Raw genomic sequence first — 23,546 nt, 5'->3', positions numbered from 1 at the left:
AGTAGCCTGACCTTGATTTCATGATATGCAAGATGCAGATAATGTCTACGCCTTGTAGTCTTATGAGCATGGGAATTAAGTGAACTTATATACTGTAAAGTACCCAGCATAGTACTTGACATGTATTAGATACTCAGTGTTACCTTCCTTCAGTCTAAAATAGAAACTATAAAGAAAAATATGGTATTAATATGCTACCAAATATAATGGGTATTATCCACAGTCCCCAACACTAATTTTACAGTAGGCTTTCAGAGAACTTTATACGTAGTTAGCTGATTAATACTCTATTTCTGTAGTCCAAGGGAATTAATAGAATAGGCAGGTAGGTTAGGCAGGGCGTTTTCTGTTAGGGTTTTGGGGGGCTGACAACGAGAGGACAGGGAGAGTGATAGCATCGCTAGCCCTGAAAGTAACGTAAAACCAAGTATCTGCTGCTTCCTTCAGCACCAGGGAGGCCCCCTCTAACTTTGAAAACGTAGCTCTGAGCTATAGGTATAAGACTCCTGCCTTCATTTTCTTATTCACTACATCTTCCCTGAGCAGCCAGAAGGGAACAGTGGGATCCCAGCAGGTAATGCCCCTCCCCTCCGGGAGTTTGCTTCCAGGCGAAGGGTTCACCAAGGCCACAACGCTTACCTTGTCAAAGCTGACACAGACCTCAGTGAACCACGAGGTGATGGGCACCGCATTGGAGGAGGGTCATTACAATGCAAAACAAATACTAAGCAGGTCCTAGAAGGCCATTAAATACCGAATTCCTGTTTAGTTTCATTAACACTAATAGTTTCATAGGCTGCTAAATTAAGAATTTTCTCATTAGATCTTCTCTACATGGGAGCTGGCTTATATTTGTTGTGTCCCTAGCACAGAGTAGGAGCTCAATAATGTGGTGAATTAATGAATAAAAGATTTGTTTTGTGAATTTATTATAATATTGGAATAATGAAACAAAAGCTGAGATGTCTTTGATACATATAAAATTATATCAAAGTAAATGTATTTAACCAATTCATGCTAAGTGATGGTAATTCTAACGCAGCTAACTTAAGTTAGCTGTAGAATTTTCAAGATTCTTTCAAATACATTATTTATTCACTAGAATCTCATGGGGTAGAAATTACCATGTATGATTTGTAAATGAGAAAACTGAGAAGCTGACTGATTCCTCTTAAATCATATTGGTTTACCAAAAGAGAGCACAGTCTTCAATTTATGAATGAAAATAAGGAAAATAAAATGTCAACAATCCATTAGAGTGAAATTAAATATGTATGTTTAGAATATGGAAAAGCTGTAATTGTTAAGGCATTTATAATATAAAAGTAAATGTAGGAAAACTGTACTGATCTCCCAATTACTTAGTAGTAGCTGACCTACAGTGGAAGTACTAGTCATTGATAATTACCACCTTGGGTGCACATTTCATTATCTAGCCAGTCTAAATCTTGAAATTTCCTCACCTTGTTTACTTAGCCAGAATGTGTCTGGAGAATTCCAACAAAAATCTATGCGAGGCATAATTAGGCAAGTTAAAATGCTACATTAAAATCCCACCACATACTGGACCAGTGTCAGACATCTCAGTATGACCTTATAATTTGCATATAAACGGATACACACAGGAACAGTTACGGATATGTTTATGACTCACTTCACATAATGCGATACCCAGACCTGCCCGCCAGTGAGGCCTAGAAGCAGTGGCGCAGCAAGCACGCTCAGCATCCAGAGCTTGGTTTCTGAGTATCCTTCTCCAAGAGGAACCAGGGCCCTTGGGAGAAATGGCTGATGCTTGGGCTGGGGCAGGAGAAGTACAAAGTGATCCTCAAGCATCTCGTACCAGAAAGGAAGGAAGTACTCAAAAAAACAAAAGATGGGAACACATCGAAAGGAAACAGGAGTCAGCCTCAAAAGAGTTCCCGTGGCTAAAGCTGCTATAATTTGAGCAATGGCATAATGTAGTATTGGGTTATAACCCAAAGTACAAAATAAAATATACATGAGACAACAGTGACATAAATAAGAGAGTGAATAAATAAAGGAGGTAGAAGAAACAAATCTACGTGAACATTTTAAGGTAAAGCGAAATCATCCTCTTCTAATAAGGAGTTTATACCTGGGCATTTTGAAAGATCACAAACAGTGGCCTTATAAATACATTTAACATAAAGATTGAAATAACATGTTAGAATAGATTTTATAATATATTCTGGCGAAAGATGCCAAATTTCTTGAGTGAATTGCAAACTCGATTTTATCCCCATAAAACACATAATTTGTCCCTGATGTGCAGGAAAAGGGAAAGGAGCCCCATGGACATATTCGACATGGCTCGACATCGGCTGCAAGCACCTGTGAGAAGACAGTCGCCCAAGGACGTCAACGCCACCACCATTCAGAATATTCTTGACTTCAACGAGCTGAAAGAGAGAGGTGAGTAGGAGGCTGCTAGAGCAAGAACATTCCACCCACAGCCAAGGATCTTTAAACATGTTCGTATCCTTTTCCTAAAGTGAAGTTTACCTATGATACATACTGTAAGTGCTGATGAGTAAAACTCCTGTGTACTCGAGTTGTTCAGTTTACCATCTGGGGGATAAAGCTTTACCTGAGCTGTTTTCTTTCGGAGAACACACAGCTGTGGAAGCCTCGGTGGGTCGGGTCACACGGAACTGTGAAGAATGGCGCTTGGATTTTAATGGAGGGTGGACAGAGCGGGGCGAGCTTGGGAAAGAGACTGCTTGGAGGAAAAGCAGGAGAGCATGGATCCCGAAAGCTGAGGGAAGAAAAGGGATTGTCTGAGACAAATACTGAAAGTGTCCGTTGGATCAGAGGCCATTGGTGTCCTCAGCTAGATCTTTTTTGTGGGTTTGTGGGATCAGAAGCCAGTTACCCTTGGGGCGAGGAGCAAACAGGAGGAGGAGCGATGGAAGCAATTAGCATAATACAACCCGGGGAAGAACCTTGGCTGGGAAGGAGGAGAAAAGCCTCTAGAGAGGGAGGAACTTTGGGATGCTAATGTGAAGAGCTGTTACAGGAAGAAGTGGTTTAGGGTGCAGGAGACGGAAGGAGCGATCCTTGGGGAGAGGAGGGTATGTAGGATTTTTGAAGGAAGATGGTCGGGAAAGTTGGATGTGGTAGAGCAGGGGAGAAAGCTTATTAGGGAAATAGAATGACCAAGGTGCACAGAGGCCTGGGAGACTGAGAATGTATAAAAGGAACCCAACTGTGTTATGCACAGTATTGCTTCAGGAGCATTGAACAGAGTAGGTTTTGGTATGGAGGAGGCAGATGGTTGGATGTGTGTTCATATGACCTATACCAGATAAACCAGAATTTAAACTTTCCTTCTTTTGGTTATTTTTTAAGGTGAATATTTATTAAAGTTTGAATACAGAAAATGGAAAGAGAAAATTCACTTTCCGTACACCACCTAAGTAAAAACACCATTACTATTTTGGATGTCTTTTAGTCTTCTGTTGAAAAAGTTAAAATGAAAACGAGATATAATTATATTCATTTTTTTTTTTACTTAGATTTATACATGTCATCAATCACATATGCCATAGGTTTTTTTTTTTTTTTAGATGCTGTCATTTATTCATTACTTACTATATTTCAGGCATTATATTAAACCTGTGGGTCTCAGAGTTTGGTCAGGAAACCCGTGAGGTCAAAATTGTTTTTATTATAAACTAAGATATTTTTTGCCTATTTCATTTTTATTCTCCCGTGTGTATACAAGTTTTCCAGAGGTCAGAGGCGTGTGATCACTTTATTGCTCTGAAGCTAACAAAATGTGCACTGGTGTGCTCTCGTGTTTTAAAAACTTCTTAGTGTTAGCATCTAATATGGCACTTGTGTGTGGGACAGACACATACATTGATTGAGGTCCTTAATTTTTAAGAGTAAAAATAAGTCTTGAAACCAAAAAGGTTTAAACCACAAAATGGAACTATTTATTCCCCTGTTACCATATCTAGTCCTCATTCATCATATGACTTGTCTCATAGAGACAGTGAAGTCAGGGTCCAGTCCAAGTTCATGTGTCCAGAGTCTTTTTCTGTTGACTTTGCTCTTAACCATTTTTTAATTCTTAGATATTCAACATCCCATTTACTATTTTGATAATTTCTGATCAGAAAGCTTTTTATATATTTAGGATCATTTGTTTATATCCTAGCAGTACAATTAGTGGATCAAAGGGAATAATTTTTTCAAGGCTATAAAATGTTATGAACTGTAGTCTCGAGATTTAAAAACCACGTTTAATATTTTCCTTCCGGTCGCTTGACACTCCTGAATTTCAGCATAGGTGAGTTCTTAGACCGTTGCGTCTTCCAGTAATGACATCCCTAAGTTCCAGCCAGTCTGCTCTTACCTGGCTTTTTGCATATTTGCAATGGCTAAAATATTAATCGCCAATACTGTTCTGTTTCCATGTTTACAGTATATCGTAGAGATCAGCTGTGATCAGTGTTTTCCGGTTGACCATGTTGTAGCCATGTGACTCACTGCCGGGTTTGCATGTGCCTAGTTGCCCTGGGTGGCATCTCGGGGGACTGGGTGGTAGGGATAGAGATTGCATCCACAGCTCTTGCTTTCTGGGGCTCCCTGAAAATCTTGCTCAATTTGTTAAAAGGCATTTATTTAAAGACTAGTAGTTTCGTTGTCTTTAATTTTATGATTTTAATGTCCTTTGACTTTGGCGACGTCCCATTATCTATACTATTCTTTGACTCTGAAATCAGATTACTTGTATGTCGCAGGAAACTATGTTAAACATTATTTTTTCCACCAGATTCAGAAACACGGGTTGATCTGAAATATATGTACCCGGATCCTCCAAGAGATTATTACACCTTAGAGATTCAGCAGCAAGCCCTGCTGAGAGAGCAGCAGAAGAGACTGAACAGACTGAAAATGCAGGAAGGTGCCGAAGGTAAGAAATAATCATTACTGTTTCCAGTAGTGTCAGTGGGCTGTTTAATTGTCAGCTTTCTTTCTCCAGCCCTTGTATTGACTTCAGCCCCAGGCAGGCTCATGGCCCTGTTGGCCTTTAGTCTCAGAAAAGGTTCTGCTGGGCTTGGCTAGGTCGGGTATCCATGGCGGGGAGGGCGGGGTGGCCCAGTCATTTACTAGAACCAGGAGGATTGGATGCCTTGGCTAGGCTGGGTGACATCTACACTAGGAACCAGGAGCCAAGGGAAAGAATGCTGGGCAAACAGCAGAGCCTACGTGGCATTTCTCTCCTATGTGTGTCTGCTTAAGTCTGACATGGCGTTAAATCTGAAAAGCATCAGCTTATCCTCTGTTGGAGAAAGTAGATGCTGAAAAGTACAAGTGTAATGAATGCTGTACAGAAATCCAGAGTCCTGGGGAGTGTGTGACTAGGGGTGGGGGTTGTCAGGCGCCTGGAGGTAGATGGAGCTAGTTGCCTCAGAATCGATGGTCCCTGTTGACCAGGTTGACTGCATGACCGTCGTATGTATTTTACCAGCTTTGCCAGCCTTTCAGTCTCTGAGAGTGGCCATGGAAAACAAATTATAAAAATGCAGCAGTTGGGTGGCAAGAATAGGAGGCGGTCCCACAAGTTGTATTTAGGAAACTTCCAGGCCCTCCCTTGGTGGGCTGGGCTGGCCTGCAGAAGCTGAGGAACCTTTCTGACGTGCATGGGACAGTATCACAGGAGTAAGTGGTGCTTTGAGCCCACGTCACCAGTCAAGACTTAGATAACGACTGGTACACGGGGTGTTTTCCCTCTGACACAGTTTTTGACAGTGGTTTCATAGATGGTGATCTGACAGCAGAATAACCCAAAGTCTCTGATAAATAGTGCACATATCATCAGGAGACGAGAAGTGAGTATATTCTTCAACCTTTGTACCCATTTTGATGGAGTTTTTCTTTAGGAGACCCAACTGATGATCTGATTTGGTACAATCTTGACAACCAGATTAGCCCAAAAATAGTCCACAGGTAGATACAAGTGCATTCTGGCACTGAGGGTATCCATCCCTGACAGCGGCCACCCCCCAGCTTCTGACATACACTCTGACTTACTTCCTAAGAATATGGTTTAACTGTAGAAAACGACAAACACGGCTGTGGAGTATTCTAAGAAGGAACATAGGCTGTCGTCACGCCTCTTCAGACCTAAAGGCAGTATTTCACAGGGCAAGACGCAGTATTCAGAGGAACACATAAGGACGCTGACCAAACTGGAGGGTGGCCTTTGGATCACCTGACTCCACAACTTTTAGCCCTGGTAGTAGGTGCCTGGAATTGGGTTTGCTTTCTTCAGTTTCATGTGAAAAAGCCCCCTGTTTAACTCCCACTAAGCAAATTTCTACATGGATTGTAGAAATATGAGAGAAGATGGTAAAGAATTGTGCATTATTTTCTTTTTCAGTAGGCCTCAGTTTTAAGTTCATACTGATTTTACTTTTTTTTACAATCATTAATAGGAATGGGAGAATTTTTCCAACTAGAATGGATGCTGAGTTATAGTAATAAAAGTATTTTTAAAACATTCCGAAATGTGATAGTTGAAAATAATTCCCAGTAGAGAGCTAGTCACAAAAGATATTCTACAATTTATTTTTAAAATGTTTTTTAACCTTTTGTTTTCTCCATTGCCTACAGTGGACTTGGCTGCTGCCCCAAGCACTAAAGTACAAGACCACAAAATGGTACGGACCCACTTACAGTTTTTCAAGCTACTTTTTGGGGGATAGTGAGTATTTCAGTTTTGAACTTTCAGAAAAATTGAAATAAGGTAGGTTTTAAATCTATCTCATCACTACATTGGGTAGCTAGAGATGTATTAGAGAAAGCACGTCATAATGGCTAAGAACAAGACTCTAGAGCTAGGCCGTCCAAGTTTGTTTTCAGCGGTGTGAGTCAGGCAAGTTCCGTCTTCTGTGACTGAGCTTTCTGGTCTGTGAAACACTGTAACAGCACTTGCCTCTGAGGGCGGCCGTGAAGATTCAGGTCTTTAATATTTTCAAGGTACATAGGGCAGGCCTAGCATGTAATAATCTAATTAAATGTTTATTAAACTAGTAAGAAATAGCTCAAGGGTTGTGAGAATTAAATGAGATAACATATTGAGTGTAGTGTAGGTGTTGCTGTCAGTAGGAGTCATAATACAAGTAGTGGTGAGGCCTACGAAGAAAATAAGCCAGGTACAGGTGTCATTCTTATCCCAAGGAGGTGACACCTGTGCGAAGACTGAAATGAAAAACAGGTAAGAGGGAGGAGACGAGCAGAGCCTCACGGGCTATCATATGGTTTTGCCTTTTACACGGTGAATGTGTTAAGACGCTTTTGGAGTTATCGAGCAGAGGAGTGACATGATTAGTTTCATGTTTTAACATGAGCACTGACTACTATTTATCGAGAATAGACAGGGCCAAGAAGCTACTGCTGGCATCTAGGTAAGAGGGACGGCGAAAGTGTCCCATTGGTTCTGAAAGGAGACCTGCTCGGGGCTTCGGCGGCGGAGATGGATGGGCTTTGAGGTGTTTGGAGCTGCTAAACAGCAGGAGAGGTGGAGAACAGGAACTGATGTAGGGTGGGGAGAAAATCAGGAACTTGGTTTTAGACGTGGTCGGTTTCAGACGCCTGTTAGACAAACAGCCGGAGGCAATAAGCAGACAGATACAAGACAGTTCAAGGCTAAAAGGTCAAGGTTGGCAACAGATTTAATCTTCACACACACTAATGATACAGGTCGTACTGTCGCCATTTTCAGATTATTAAAGTCAGGCTCCGCTAGCTTACCAGCCGGTAGCTGTTTGTGCCTGGTGTTGACCCGACAGTGATAACAGTGCTGCTAACAGCTATTACAGCACACTCTGTACCTGTGTGAGGTGCATTTATTTCTGAGTTCACAACCAAGTGTGCTTATCCTTGTTTACATCAGAGGAGCATGCTAGCTCATGGTCACATGGTAAGCACTAATGCCAGTTTGAACCCAGCCTGGACTCTAGAGGCCCTCCTTGTCCCCGTACTATGTGGCCTGAGACGTACTGCCACCTGTTCTGGGTGACCTGCAGGTAAGTGTCTGTGGCAACCACGTTTCTCAGTGAAAAGATATGAAGCTTAACATCTAAGAGATTGGTTAAAATCCTAGACTAATAGTACCATATTTTGTTGAGTAGAAACTAACTCGGCATAAGCCAATAGTTCATCTTGGCCGTTAACAAAAAAGCTAATAAATTTGGGGTCCCTCATTTTCTTAGAAACTGGATTATACGGAGAACACATGAATCTGGGGGAGGTTGCCGGGGAGCGTCCGGCGCTCTTTGCAGTTACGGGAGGCACTAGGGTGCAGCAGGTCGGCACCACGTGCAGTGCTGAGGACAGCTGGGGCCCAGCGCTTGGTAAATACAGATGCCAGTGTGGTGAAGCCAGGAAGCAGAAGTAGAGCCAGTGGCTGCTGAAAAGGAGATTTAAATTCAGTGACCAAGGACGTTCTGATCTGCGCCACATCAGTGGAATGTGTTTCCCTGCTGGGGCCTCCTGACACCCTAGTGCCGCTCGGTAACTCGAGGCTCCTTCCAGCATGTGACTGGATCTTATCCTCTACTATGAAGTCCTTTTTATGTAAATTTAAGTTACCTGGGTTTTGAAAGCTCCTTACAAGCCCAGCCCTACCATTACTCTTTTACCGTACGCTGTGTCCTTCTGTCTGTGCTGTGCCTCTGTGGCACTGCTGTCACGTAGGGCTGGCAGTTGGGGGTACGCCTCTCGCTCTCCCTGAGGACCACGCTGTACTCCAGAGCAGAAGCGCTTCCTCATCCCGGCCGTCCGGTTCCTGGCCCGGGGGGCGCGGCAGGTGCACGCTGCGGCTGCATGGAAAGACGAAAGGCTCAGCATTGGTTACAGAGTTTGAACGTTTAGTTGGGTTCGCTGCTTCATCGTCTTCTGTTTTCATCAGTGGTAATGTGATGCTTACCAGGGGTTGTTCCTGCGTGTTCAGAGCATCTGAAAAGTAGTGTAGGAGGGTAGAAGCCAGTGCTACCACTTCTCATTCTTTTTTGCTAATTTTGAGAACAGTATGGAAACTTGTGCCTCTTCATACAAATGTTGTTTCTTTTAGCCCAGAGATGACACTAACGACTTGAAAAATTCATTATTGGAATCTGACAGTGCATTTATTGGTGAGTATATTTGTTTTTCATATTTACAAAATTGGTACTTTATTCTGTTGGGCAAGGTGATAAAAAAAAAAAAAGGAACACAGTTTTACTAATTTAGTGAATAATCATCAAACATGACTTACAAAGTTTTCAAAATCAGAATAACATGGACTTTAAAAGTCATAGGAGAGACTTCCGGACAAGATAGGTAAAAGCTGTGCTCGCCTCCTCCCTCCCATACTCACATCAGAAGGACAGCTAAGTTACAGAGCCATCCCTGAGAACCGCCTGAGGACTAGGTGAACGGAAGTCCTGACAGTATATAAAGCAGCCGCGACAGACTGGCAGAAGGGGTGGGTGGGGAGCAGGCTCGCTCCGCACCCAGGGCGTGGCAGTTAAGGATCAGGTCCACCCTGAGAAATGATGGGTCTCCGCCCCACACCGAGCTTCCCAACCTGGGGCACCAGGGCTGGGAAGGGGTCCCCATACCACTTGGCTGTGAACACCAGTGGGGAGTGTGTCTGAGTGAGAAAGGGCTTGTGCCTGGACTCACTCAAACTCACCTGCCCTAGGTTTGGAGGCGAAACAGCTCAAAAGGCACCAGAGACAGATGGGAGCAACTGTATTGACTAACTCAGGGTGAGGGTCAGAGAGGCAGGGCCGCTCTCTTTGGGACTAAAGCACTGGCAGGTGCCATTGTTCCTTTAACTGAAGGAACGCTGGTGGCCTTGGTGAATCAGAGACCCCCACTCCACTCACATGCCCAGCCAGAGTGTCTTCCAGTGGTTGCTGCTCACAAGCAGCTTAGGCTATGGACTTTCCTAAAATCTCTCAAAAGATCCACAAATTTCAAACAAGCATAGCTGGCCTAGGCACGCCCTGTACCTCTTGCTAAGTGGCCCCATGCGTGGCACAAGCTTCTCAGCACTGATACGGAAGTCCTAGCTAATGCAAGAAAGCAAGAAAAGGAGGGGCAGAAGCAGCTTCGGTGCCTGAGAATCCCCCCGCCCCCTGGATTGCACTGGAGCCTGAGAGCGGCAGCAGAGATGTGTCTATGGCCTCCTGGCTACAAGACAGCAGCACCAGCTGCCACAGGGAACAAGGTAGCAGTGCGGCGGACTGGGAACCGGGCTCCCCCACACCTGACCTTCACCCATACCACAATGCTATGAAACTACCAGCAAGCTGGAAAAATCACAGATATGTGGAGATTAAACAACGTGCTACTGAACAACTCTTGGGTCAGTAAAGAAGTAAGATACGTAGAGACAAATGAAAAAAAAAAATAACAAAATTTTGGGGATGCAGCAAAAGTTGTACAAAGAGGGCAGTTTATAGCAACACAGTCCTGCCTTAAGAAACAAGAACAATTTCAAACAATCTAACACTACAGCTTAAAGAACTAGAGAAAACAGAAGAGATGAAGGCCAAAGTCAATAGAAGGAAGGAAATAATAAAAATTAAAATGGAAGTAAAGCATTAGTAAAATGAAGACCTTCTACTTTGAAGAGATAAACAAAATTGACAAACCTTTAGCTAGACTCAGGAAAAATGACAATCAGAAATGAAAGACGAGTTATAATGGAGAGCACAAATACAAAAGACTATAAAAGAATACTCGGTAAGGCTATATGTCACAAAATTGGATAACCTAGAAGAAATGGACAAATTCTTAGAGGCATACAAACATCCAAGACTGAAACATGAAGAATTAGAAAACCTGAACATTGCACTAATCACTAGTAAGGAAATTGAAATGGTAATCAAAAACCTCCCAGAAACAAAAGTCCAGGACGAGATAGATTTACTCAGGAATTCTAAGCATTCAAAGAAGATTTAATACCTATCTTTCTGAAACTCTTCCAAAAAATTGAGGAGAAAATGCATTTCACAAGAGAACATCATCACCCTGAAACCGAAACTAGGCCAGGACAACACACAAAGAAGAAAAGCACAGGGCAGTATCTCCGAGGAACATGCATGCAGAGGTCCTCAACAAGACGGCAGCAAATCAAATACAGTACGTTGAAGGACCACACGCCACGATTAAGTGGGACTATCTCCAGGATGGAAGGATGGTTTAACATCGCATATCAATCACCGTGATACGATCATGATTTTTATTCCTCATTTTGTTAATGTGGTGTTATGAGGGATGAAAATCATATGATTGTATCAACAGATGCAGAAAAAGCATTTGACAAGATACAACATCCATTTATGATTAAAGCTGTCAAGATGAGTATGGAAGGAAAGCACCTCAATATAATAAAGGCCATATATGACAAACCCATTACTAACATTATACTCAGTGGCAAAAAAGGTTTTCTTAATACCAGGAACAAGACAAGGATGCCCACTGCTACCACTCGTGTACAACGCAGTACTGGAAATTCTAGCCAGAGCACCTAGGCAAGAAGTGAAAGGCATCCATATGGAACGGAAGAAGTAAAACTGTCAATATTGTGGGTAACATGATTTTATATGTAAAACACCCTAAAGACTCCATTAAAAAAAAAGAGAATAATATAGTAAAGTTGCAGAATAGAAAAACAACATTCAAAAGTCTGTTGTGTTTCTACATACCATAAGAATGAACTACCGGAAAGAGAAATGAAGAAAACAATCCTATTTATAACCTCAACAAAAAGAATAAAATACCAAGGAATAAATTTAACCAAGGAGGTGAAAGGCAGACATTGTTGAAAGAAATTGAAGACTATGCCAAAAAAGGAATGCCAGTCTTTGCTCATGTACTGGAAGAAATAATGTTGCTTCAGGCAGTGTGGACACTTTAACAATCTACATATTCAGCGCAATCCCTATCAAAATTCAAATGGCATTGTTCACAGAAATAGAATAATCCTAATGTTTGAATGCAACCATTAAATATTCCGAATTGCCAAAGCAATCATGCGGGATAAAAAAGAACGGAGCTGGAGATAATACACTCCTTGATTTTAAACTATACTATACAGCTATAGTAACCACAACAGTATATGGTATTGGCAGAAAAACAGACAAGACCAGTTGAACAGATTGAGAGCCCAGGAGTAAACCTGCACACATGCAGGTGAATAATTCACAGCAAAAGAGCTAAGAATCTGCAGTCTCTCAGGTAAGTGCTGCTGGGAAAACTGGAAAGCTGCATGCAAAGCAGTGAAACTGGACCATCTGATACCACATGCAGACGTTAACTCAGAATGGATTAAAGACCAATGCAAGACCTGAAACAGCAAAATCCATTAAGGCAAACACAGGCACTAAGCTTCCAGACATTGGTCTCAGTGACGTTTTTGTGAATCTGACTCCAAGTACAAGAAAAACGAAAGCAAAAATAAGTGAAACTACATCAGCCTGAAAATTCTGCACATCAGAAGAAACCATCATCAAAACAAAAAAGCAGCCACTGAATGAGAAGGTATTTGAAAATGATACTTCTGATACAGGGTTAATATTAAAAATATATAAAGAACTGATACAACTCAACTGAAAAGCAATCTGATTAAAAAACAGGCAGAGAATCTGAACAGATATTTTTCCAAGACATACAGGTGGCCAGCAGGTATATGAATAGATGTTCAACATCAGTAATTATTAGGAAATACATATCAAAATGACAATAAGATTACCTCACACCTGTTAGAATGCCTATTATGAAAAACAAAAAATGAATTAAGTGTTAGAGAAGATGTGGGAAAAAGGCAGCCCTCATGCACTGTTGGTGGGAATGTAAATTGGTGTAGCCACTATGGAAAGTATGGTGGTTCCTTCAAAAATTAAGAGTAGAATTACCATATGATCCAACAGTCCCTCTTCTAGGTATTTTGCAAAGATATGAAAAGATTTGAAAAAGATTTATGTTCCCCATGTCCATTGCAGCATTATTTACAATAGCCAAGGTATGGAAACAAACTAAGTGTCTATTGATGGATGAATGGAAAAGGAGATGTGATTGTATGTACAACAGATGAACCTCAGACACATGCTAAGTGGAAGACAATACGTTAAACTGTATAGTTCCATCTACAGAGGACCTCAGAAAATCTTTGGGAATGAAAGCAGCTCAGTGTTTCCACTGGGCTGGGCAGGTGGGGACAGGGAGTGACTGCCGGTGAGCACAAGGCAGCTTTTTGAGATGCGAGAAATGTTCTAAAACTAAATAATAGCGATGGTTGCACAAGTCTATATACATCACTGAACTTGGAACCTTTATAGTGGGTTCCGAGTTCTGTATTGTAAACACCATCTTTAACTGACTGAAAAGATTTAAAATGGGGGATGTCTAAACCTTCCTCCCCCTTGTGTGGTCCTTGCAGGTGCCTATGGTGAGACATATCCCACCTTGGAAGAGGACGCCCCCCTCCCGCGGTCCCAGCTGCCCTCCGCGAGGGAGCGCAGGAGAGACAAACGGAAAGGCCTGGACTTCGTACGTATGCAGTGTTTCCTCTTTTTCCTTTCCAGATCAGAGTGAGGTCCGGGTTCTCACCATGCTAAGTTGTTGTGCTCCAGTAAGGAGCACTTGCTTTGGAGTGAGGTGGACATAGGTCTGAATCTTGGCTCTAGCACCAGATAGCTGGGGCGGCTCACTGAACTCAGTGCCTTGGCTTCTTTGAAGTAATATTTTCCCATCTCATAGGGTGGCTAGTGCCTGGTATAGAATCTCTGCTCCGTAAATCTTAGTTCGTCTCCCTAACCTCCCTCCTTCCTCCTGCAGAAGAATACATGGATTTCAGAGAAGGTACAAGAAGCAACTGATAGCACTTACTAGAAAGCGTGCTACATCCCATCCTATAGTCACCTAAGCCTGTTATTTAGCCATCATTTTGGTCTTATAACTTGCCCAAGGTCATGTAGACAAGAAAGTTGCTGTTCAAACTTATGTCCTTTTCACAGAACATGTTTAAATGATTTCATAGTATAGCCAATAAAATGTGTAGGCCTTGGAGCCGTTACTGTACGTCCTAACAATGTCACTACTTTGTCGGGTAACAACTTTGGGCAGCTTCGTAAACTGTTTCCTTCTACACGATGTGGAGATAGTTACATGTCAAGCATTTAGCACTGAGTCAAGTATGGAGGGAGCTCTCTACAAACGACGAACATGTTGTTAGCATGATTGTACGGACAGCTGGACCAGGTGGCAGTAACTTGATAACATGTAGGTCCCCAGCAACCGTAAGCTACTTTCTCTCTAGGTTTGGCTTTTCTCATATAAATGAGATCATAAAACATATGGTCATTTGTGACTGGCTTCGTTTTTTTTGAAAGGTCACAAAATTATAACGTCAGTACTTGATTCCTTTTTATTGCTCAATAATATCCCACTTTTGTTTAGCCATTCAATACTGGGACATCGGGGTGGTTTCTACTTTGTCTTAGGAAAAGTGCTGCTTTTAACATTCATGTACAAGTGTTTTGATGTTTTCCTCTCGTGTTTATTGTCTGGAGGCAGGATTGTTGCGTTCTATGCTAACTTTGTGTAGCATTTTGAGGAACTGCCAGACCTTTTTCCAGCCTGGCATCGTTTATGTTATCGCAACTACAGTGCCTTCAGCTGAGCCTGTGTGGACAAACACTAGGGATTAGAATGTGAATGCTATAGGTTTTTGTTTATTTTCCTCATCACTGTACATTTATTGAGGACAAGAACAGTTTTGGTTCAGTGCTGCATTCTGAACCTATGCTATGGTCATTCTGAAGGTCTGTTTTCTAACTACAGGATAGCAGTCGTCCAAATGCTCCACCAGACGGTCTCTCGTTAAAATCTGTATCCAGCATAAATACTGATCAGATTAGAATGAGAAATGAGGAACGAATGCGAAGACTGAATGAACTTCAGAGTAAACCTATTAATACAGGTAAATGGCTAAGTTCAGTGGACTATTAGCAAATTCTCTAAGAACTCTTAACCTCCTTCACATGGAAGCTGTCACTAACGGCTGCGGGATAGATGGAATGAATTTTGAGTTATAGGGCCTGGAACAAGTAGCTACCCAACAAACCAGAGTCAGGATTAATTTTGCATCAGATTCTTTGAACCAGAGAGGGTACCCTTTTTTGAGTGGATTCTAAATAGATAAAGTTTTTGCTTATAATTTTGTCCAGGCTTTGCTTTCAGCAGGGAAAATGCTCAGCGTCACACTTCTCTTACTAAAGTGAGGGATTAGCAGAAATTAAAACTTTAAATTAACACATATATTATGAATTTGTAGTAAAAAGAAATTTTACCTTTTTACGTGGCTTTCTGAACCGTAGACACAGCAAAATAGCCTCAGGTTCATATAAGCCAAAGTTTAGTCTTCTGTGTTGGCCTCCATTGTCACGTTGCTTTAAGTGGAGCTTAGTGGTCGAGCACAGGCAGACAGGACGGTTCCCTAGGCAACCAGCGAGCTCCTCTGCCAGCCTTGGACCTTTTTAATGTTGATGTTGATTAGTTATTAGGATAATGGGACAATTTTATAGTACATAAGTCCTGTTATTAGTTTTAGCAAATAGTGGAATGATATGTTTGGAACATTCTCTTTAATCTGGGAAGCTACATTACAATAATTTTCTAATAGGGATTTCCCTAAGCTATTTTTTGATCTTATCTTTATTGTTAAAACTGTCTGCAAACACTCTCTAGCAGTCACGGTGTCATGTGTTCTGGTGGTAATTCCATATCAAATACCAGCAAACATGGTAAATTGATGGAACAGTACTTTTCATAGACCTGGAAAAATGTGGAACAGGGGAAAGCAATGCTTTCTTTTTAGCTAAAAAGCCTTTTCTTTTCATCTGTATTGTGAAGTTACCTCTTCATTTTCTTTTAGAACCAGTAAGTTGAATTTATATTTAACAGGGATATATTAAATTGAAAGGCCATAGAGCATTTTAAGAATCTTTTTCAGTAGGTTTTTAACTTCTAAACTTTGTTTTAACACTGTCCTTTCAAACAGGAGCTTTTTGGTACACTGTGGATTGACTGCTTATTAAATTGATTGTACAGGTCCCTTTGCCGGGCTAATCCTTCACAGACCAAGAGATGTAATTTAACAAAATAAAAGAAATTGACATCACAGGGTAGGAAGACAGACTTTCCTATTATTATATCTAATAATAAGTAAAATACTGGTATAGAAGTTAGATAGTCAATTCAATTAAAAAATGGAACAGACTACAAGCTACCCCTTAATGGAGTAAAACATAAAACAGCCTCTTAGTAAGAGTGGATGTAATTTCATCTCATCCAGTGTTTTCATAAAATGACTAAATTTCCCCGTGGCATTGCTGTAGGTTGAGAGTATTTCCAGAACCTTGTTAAGTTAAAAAACAAACTGCATGGCAGCTATTGAGGTTCTCCTGAAGGTGACACAAAACGAGACGGCTTACCCGGTGCCACCCGTTCCACTGTGCCCAGGGCTCCCGGGTGCTGGCGCACACAGCCGCCTCCGGCTGACGGCTTTTTGGTTCACAAAGCTAGCGCCCTTCCTGGGTTTGCTTTCCTGCCTCTAGAAATAGCCCAGCTTAGAACGTAGAGCTGCGGTGGGTGAGACAGCAGGGCACCTGCCCGCCACCCACCTGACTCACGTCTCTCTCACCTCCTTTAGACGATGAGAGTTCACTGGTTGACCCCGATGACATCATGAAGCATGTGGGTGACGACAGATCAAACTCCGTAGCAACGGAACCCTGGCTCCGCCCGGGCACCTCGGAAACGCTGAAACAGTTCGTGGCGGAGCAGCTGAGGCAGGAGCAGCCGCGGGCGCCTGGGAAACCTGGCCCTTTCAGCTGGCAGGGCCTGTCCACCGCGCACGGGTAATAAACCTGGGCTGGGCCCAGCAGTGCCTTGAAGGTGAAAGGAATGTTAAATCCGAACCTGTAATATAACATGTGCTCCTTTGTCCCCTGCCCAGAAGTTACTAACGTTCCACCTGCGGATAGGTGTATTTTTTTTCCATGACGATGTATATAATGTATATTATGTACATAAATAAAAGGACATGATTATTAATTTATAATATAGGATTTTATAGAATTATTTTTGCACAATTTTGCCATAACTTTAGGGTGGTGATGAACTCTTGGAATCAACTACCATATGTGCATTATTATAAATTCTGCTTGTAAGATAAGGTGAATAAAACCCAAGTGTCTTTAACAGTCCTGCAAAATCAGAAACCATTATATACATATTTGCTATTATTTCTGCTGTTCAAAATAATTCACTAGTAAATACTTGTTGTAGCTGTGAACTTGCGATGTAATGAATCAAATGTACTAGTTATTTCCATGTCATTTATAGCTACTGATTCAGTATAAATGATGGGAATCATCGTAACTGGTTTTGTTCCCATGAGCCATGCACTCACTACGTTATGTCTCTGCCTTTGTGCCAATGAAGGCATGCATTAAGTTTACTAATTTATATGATAGAAATTTCTTGATAGAAATAAATTATTTTTATTACCAATGTCGATTTCCTGTTTAACTGGAATTGAGGTTTCTAGCAAGGTGTTCTAGAAGTTGAAGAGCGGCGGGAACACCCAGGGTCAACAGGGACTGGAATCCTTGCTGCGCCTCCGTGACCCCTAGAGTGAGTCAGTCTTTGTAATCACGCCATAAGAGGTACCTTTAAAAAAGGAAAAATTAATTTAAATTCTGGGAAGTAATTCTTATTCAGTGCCTTTAGCACTAGCTCCAGGAAAGATGAGAACACCCCAGGAACTGCTGCTTGCATGCTTCCACTGATGTAACTAATGGCAGACAAGGCCAGACAAGTTCACCTCAGGTGTGAAATTCCTGATACTTTGAATTTTAGTGACATGTAAATTTGACATTCCATTTTTTAATGTAACTATTATTTTACTATAAAGATTTTTCTTATATCTTCATCTGAAAGTAAGATGAAGGCCTCTGGTGAGTCCTGACACTACACCGTAAAATCAACCACCAGGTTATTTGAAACACTTACCTCAGACAGACCGACGGTTACGGTGGCTCCCAGCTACAGTATCAGCTGGGCTTGAACAGGGGACTGTGTCTTGAGAGCAGTAAATACGGTAGACAGACAAATGCATCGTTCAGTAACTGCTGAGGTGTGAGACCAAAGACCGAACACTTACCCCGTTTAACACAACCTTCAAAGTAAATTATCTTAACATGTCCATTTTTCAGTACCACTGTATCACACAACCTGAACTGACTCCTAGGACACACAATGCCTTACTGCCAACTGCCCAAAGGGAACTTTAGTATTTTCTTACTATTAAAGTAGTGTAGCCTTATTTTGGGTTATTAATACACAAATATTATGAATACTGTATGGTCAAAGCAGGGAGAGCATGGGGGAGAATAATGCCAGCAACTGAAAAGTATCAGAACTAAAGCATATTGAATCTGTTGTTCTGGCAGAAAATATCCTTCCTCAGTTGTTCGTTTGGCTTTTAATGAAAAGAATCAATGAAACATGGGGCTGTGTGTAACAGGTTTTGCTTTGATTGCACTGATGAAATAATCCAAAAACTTTATTGACCTATAACCTGATTAGAATATGCCAGATGAGAATCAATATTGTACAGAAAGTTGTACAGAATTTTTTACATAGAAAACTTTACATCTGTACCATATACATTTTATCCATCTGAAAAAATTTTCTACACCCACTGTTAATACGGAATGCTTGACAATCTTGTCATGTTTGTTTTTTTAACCATCAGAGCACAATTCACAGTATGAATACATTTCCAGTAAATCTAACCTCCCCAAACCATGCCAGATTTGTTATTTTAATATATTCAACATTAAATTCTGTACACAGAGTAAAATCTACATCAAGCCCCGCCACCAAAAGAAAAGAAAGTGACAGCAACCTAGATTCGTTTTGCAGTGATTCAAGTTTCGGTCCATGAAGGATCATTCTATTTTAATGGCTCATGTTTGAAAGCCCTAAGAGAAGTATGTCACAGGTAGTTATGTCAGTAGGGGTATCTTCTACCCTTTGTTGTTGATCGTGACAAGCGTCAGCCACAACAGCTTCTGGGCATGTTTAAACCTTCAAAATTACCACCCCCACCCCCAAAAGGGCAAAGCGAAAATCCCCACAAAATAAAAAAGACAGAAAGTTAACCCAAATGTTTAGTGCATCTGACAAAATATTATAGATATTTAGCAAATGAATAAGAAAATAAAGAAATAAAATAAAACAGTGCAGGAAGAACTATATAATGTTTAAGATTTTTATATTACAGACCTGCATCTCTGTACATTTTCACAGAAGGATGATTACCAGTATCTCAGATAGCCTGAGTGTGCAAAAATCTTCAGAATAAGAATACCATAGTTGCTAAATATCTTTACCATGAACAATAATTTCTTCTCCCCCCACTCCCCAATTATAAACATTTTATCCTTCAAAATACAGCTCTCCTGAGTTGTACTTCTTGCAGAAGTTCAGATCTTTACATCTATAGTTCTTTGGGTAAGTTTCACTTCCACACCTGCCAAAAACATGCGGGGCTCTCCCTGCCGCGGAGGACGGGAGGGACACGCGAGCATGAGCTGACAGTGGACATGAGCTGTCCGCTCGACGGGAGCCCAGCATGGCGGACAAATGGGATCCGTCAACTACTGAAAGGGTCTGGAGCGTTGCAAGTTTGAGTTCTAGTTCTAAGCATCTTTACCAGTAACCTTTCGACACTGCAGTTCAGAGAAACAATTTTTCAGGTAGGAAACCTCAGCTCCAAGGTCCTTTGAAAGAGCGGAGGGATGTAAACGCCAACGGAAAAATACTAAGTTCCCATCATTGCTTGTTGATTCCGAGTTCCTGTTCAGGCGGTTTTGATATCTGAAAAACGACTCCGATTCGCAGAAAAAATCTTCTAAGAACAGCGCGAAGTTCAGGAATCAAGTCAAATTGCATAATTTCACATAAGAGAGGATAGTAGAAGGATGCATGAGCTTTAAACTGGGAGGAAAAATGAATTTGTTAGTAGTGCTTGCATTCCAATCCACAGAACCTAAAACTGCCTTAGAGCTGAATCACTGCGGGGTGAGCACCGATCGCTGACTGGAAAGGTGTCTGCATGAAGCAGTGGCTGCACTCATTATGGAACTGAAAGGCTGAGACATTTTGAAAAACATTTTCCATTACATTTCCTCGACAAACTTAAGACAAACTTCTAGTATTTATCATTGTTCTTCCCAGCTAATAATACAAGCAGGAACCACAGCTGTGTTTTGATAAGCTATGTAATGGGTTACTGAAATGATCTTTAATAAAGTTTTAATTTTCAGGGGAAATTCTACCTAACATTGCAATACAAACTATACAGTTTCCAGGCACAGATTATACATTCCGTATTTACAGCTGAATTGATATGCTTTGACTTTATCTTTGCTGTAGTTCCTTAATCTCTGAACTACTTGCCTGTCTTGTTTTCTGTTTGCCTCTGCACCCAGGGTACAAGAAAGCAGTATGACACAGTGTGGCGAGAAGCAAACTGTTGAGTGAGACAGACTGGGGTTTGGCGTCCTTCCCGGCCACTTAGATCACTTCTCCTAGCTTTACCTGGCCCAAGAGTCAGAGGGACGTGCACGTGGACCCAGACCATGTGGCCTGGGAGGAACAACCATACAGCACCAGGCAGCATCAGGTGGCCTCTCTGGGTCCCATGCACCACCATGGTCCAAACTGGCAAATGTCAGGCTGCCTGACGAGGCATTTTTAAACCTGTTCAGGGAGCACAGCAACCCATTTCAAGTGAGCTCTACATCACTTTTTTTTTTTGTATTTAGGCGACGCGACCCTTGGTTGGCCTCACAAATTGCAAGGACCTTGTCAGTTTACAATCCCTTATTTTTTATTTTTTACGCCTACAGCACCTTGTCTTCCTAAGTGGCTTCCCATCCAAGTACTAACCAGGCCCGACCCTGCTTAGCTTCCGAGATCAAACTTGTTCAGGGTAGCATGGCCGTAGAGGCTATATTTTTTAAAAGAGTGAAATATGTATTCTTAAAAACCTTAAATATGTATTTCATTTCTACTGGTTTAAAATCCCTATATGAGTTTGTAGCCCATTCACTTGGGGCTCAGGGTCACATGGAACCAGTAAACAGGCCAGAGGACCGGCTGAGGCCTGGCGCCTCGGGGAGAGGCGGAGCGCGAGGCAGGGAGCTAGACGGACAGCAGTCCAACACAGGTGGAAGGGGAGATTTTCAGGTGTCAAAACAGGAAGTGCAATGTGGGGGGCACCCAGCGGCTTGTCAAGGTGTCCTACAGGGTTCCACTTCCTCCCCGTTTGAACCCTCCACAGAATCACCAATAAGAGGCAGAGGGGGTAAGGAGGGGAAAGCTGAGGGCCAATGAGGTGAGAGTCTGGCAGAGAGCGACCTGGCACCCCCACCTCCCACGTGGGCACAACGCTGGCCAGGCGAGACACGCGAGGCCGGATTCCACGGGCTTCTCATACTCACCCTGTTGTCGCTTATCTTTAGAACTTTAGTTAGGAACAGCAGCAGTAAGTTAGTCCAAGCCTCCCGATGACTCTCTGACGTTAGAGTAAGGAAGTAACTTAATGCTTCACTGCAGACACTGTAACAGAGAAGGTCAGTCTTACACGTGCGTGCACACCTGCTGGCACAGCCACCGAGAACAACGAAGACACGGGGGGGGGGGTCGTGAACACTATTAGGAACCTGCTAGACTCCATCTGTTTATGCGAGAGCGTCAGTGTAAACGTTTGTTTTCAAATTAGAAAACCAGATATTAAAAGAAGCCATTGCAACTTATCAGAAAACCCACGTTTCCCAATTCTCCTTAGAAAATTTTCCTTAAGAAACTCAGAAAATAGTTTCGCTGAATTCAGGGTCACCGTGCGGCAGCACCCGTGCGAGCTTTGCGTCCAGAGCTGGACTGACGCTGGGGGTGGCCCTGCCCTTCGCTGACCATGCAGGTTTTTACTCTTCTGGGGCCTTACCAGTCTCATCAATAAAACGGGAAACAGAGACAAGATGATCTCTTAAAGTTCTAAAACGTATTTAACTGGTCTCTGAGACCATCTATTCCCCAGGAAGACACAAAAATACAATTCAGATGACAGCGTTCTTTCTGAATGGCATGTTTCATTCTTAGCCTGAGTTTAGATGTTAAAGGGCAGGATCTTAGGTTGTCATTAAGTAAAAACAGAATGCAAAACAGTAACACCAAAAAACTCCAAATATTGTTTCAAACTAAATACAGGGAAGCAGGTTTTCACTTTCACAAAGATCAGTTTGTAAAAATGGAGCTATCTGTGACACACAAAAAAGGCTAATATAAAGTTTATAAATTTTAAGATAAAAATTTCTTACTTTGTTATATGTCACCAACTGTGCAAAAGCACATTCAGCTCTAAGAACATATTTAATTATCACAGTTTCTTCTTTAGGCCCCAGCTTATCTGTCGGTCCTACAGCTCCTTATCGGGGTTGGACTCTGCCCCCCATACAAACCTAGTGGCCCTTTCCTGCTCTGTACCATGCAGCCACATGGGTGGAAGGCAGACACTCAGCCAAGAGTCTTACTTTAAAAGCCTTTGCTGGACCTCCTCCCAGGCACTAACCCGGCTCTCGTCCATGTACATCCGGAAGAGAATGCGCAGCCCACAGGCCAGGCTGCTTGTCTCCTGCTTCAGAAGGTTGGGTTTGGATTTGCCTTTGAAGCCTGCAGGAAGGGAGAGTTTCTGTGATTCACTTGGGAAACCATCTCGCGTAGAGGCGCAGCAGCCTCCGTGGCAGCACGACCTGTGTGTACGCTCACCCATCACCTCTGCCACGCTCCATGAGCCACGGCAGCCTGCACCCAGGGACGAGAGTCACACGGAGGCGCTGCACCCTGATGCTGTGCCGAGGCCAAGCTGGCCTGAAGGCCCAGCCTGAAAGCGATTTCTATGTTCAGAATTTCCTCCCCTTTCAAGCTGGGGACATGAGATACAAAGCACCTTGGCCTGGGAAAGTGAGTCCCCAGCTGGGGCTGCACGGGAAGCCGCGCCGGGCCGCAGCGGAGCCGATGGCCAGGGCGCGCCAGCGTGTGCAGAGAGGCGTCTGGGGCCTCAGCAGGGACAGTGGGAACTGAGCGAAGGGGAAAGAGGAGCACAGACGACTCCTTTCAGAAGTGACGTTGTGAGAGGAGGAGGATAAAGCCACAGGCTTACTTAGGAGCTAAGCAGACATTTCAGATCAAATAAAATGCGAATGTAAAGCGCCCGACACCCCGTGACGTGGAGTCTGACACTTCTTTTGCCATCCTGTCCTCCTCTCTTCCAGCACCGCGTGTGCCTAGCGGGTGCTGAGTAACTATTTCTTAAATTAAAAATTAACAATGTTGGTAAATTAATTATTGCACAGCTTGTTTCACATTTAAAAATTCCAATCAGT

General features: G+C 42.4%; 2 protein-coding genes across 14 annotated transcripts in view; one reads left to right on the top strand and one right to left on the bottom strand.

Moving 5' to 3' along the window:
• CSPP1 (centrosome and spindle pole associated protein 1) overlaps window positions 1-17,604 on the top strand; it is a 141,718-nt gene extending 124,114 nt beyond the window's left edge. For 5 of the 6 annotated variants that reach the window (XM_036233281.1, XM_036233283.1, XM_036233282.1 and 2 more), the window contains 7 exons: window positions 2,297-2,436; window positions 4,805-4,945; window positions 6,649-6,695; window positions 9,110-9,170; window positions 13,469-13,578; window positions 14,872-15,010; window positions 16,742-16,953. In XM_036233281.1, the coding sequence (XP_036089174.1) occupies window positions 2,297-2,436; window positions 4,805-4,945; window positions 6,649-6,695; window positions 9,110-9,170; window positions 13,469-13,578; window positions 14,872-15,010; window positions 16,742-16,953 (850 nt within the window). Of the gene's footprint in view, window positions 1-2,296; window positions 2,437-4,804; window positions 4,946-6,648; window positions 6,696-9,109; window positions 9,171-13,468; window positions 13,579-14,871; window positions 15,011-16,741 lie in introns of all 6 variants that reach the window. The other variant, XM_036233280.1, reaches the window with a different exon arrangement.
• Window positions 17,605-18,626: 1,022 nt separating this feature from the next.
• The window catches only part of ARFGEF1 (ADP ribosylation factor guanine nucleotide exchange factor 1), a 96,596-nt gene continuing 91,676 nt past the window's right edge, over window positions 18,627-23,546 (bottom strand). For all 8 annotated transcript variants that reach the window (XM_016152903.2, XM_016152907.2, XM_016152905.2 and 5 more), the window contains 3 exons: window positions 22,695-22,833; window positions 21,606-21,723; window positions 18,627-20,097 (listed from right to left, as the gene is read on the bottom strand). In XM_016152903.2, the coding sequence (XP_016008389.1) occupies window positions 19,933-20,097; window positions 21,606-21,723; window positions 22,695-22,833 (422 nt within the window). In that variant the 3' untranslated portion in view covers window positions 18,627-19,932. The remainder of the gene's footprint in view (window positions 20,098-21,605; window positions 21,724-22,694; window positions 22,834-23,546) is intronic.

The sequence above is a fragment of the Rousettus aegyptiacus genome, unplaced genomic scaffold (genome assembly GCF_014176215.1).
Source record: "Rousettus aegyptiacus isolate mRouAeg1 unplaced genomic scaffold, mRouAeg1.p scaffold_m13_p_15, whole genome shotgun sequence".
Taxonomy (NCBI): Eukaryota; Metazoa; Chordata; class Mammalia; order Chiroptera; family Pteropodidae; genus Rousettus; species Rousettus aegyptiacus.
The sequence above is the reverse complement of the archived record's forward strand: the minus strand, read 5'-3'. Positions and strand labels throughout refer to the sequence as shown.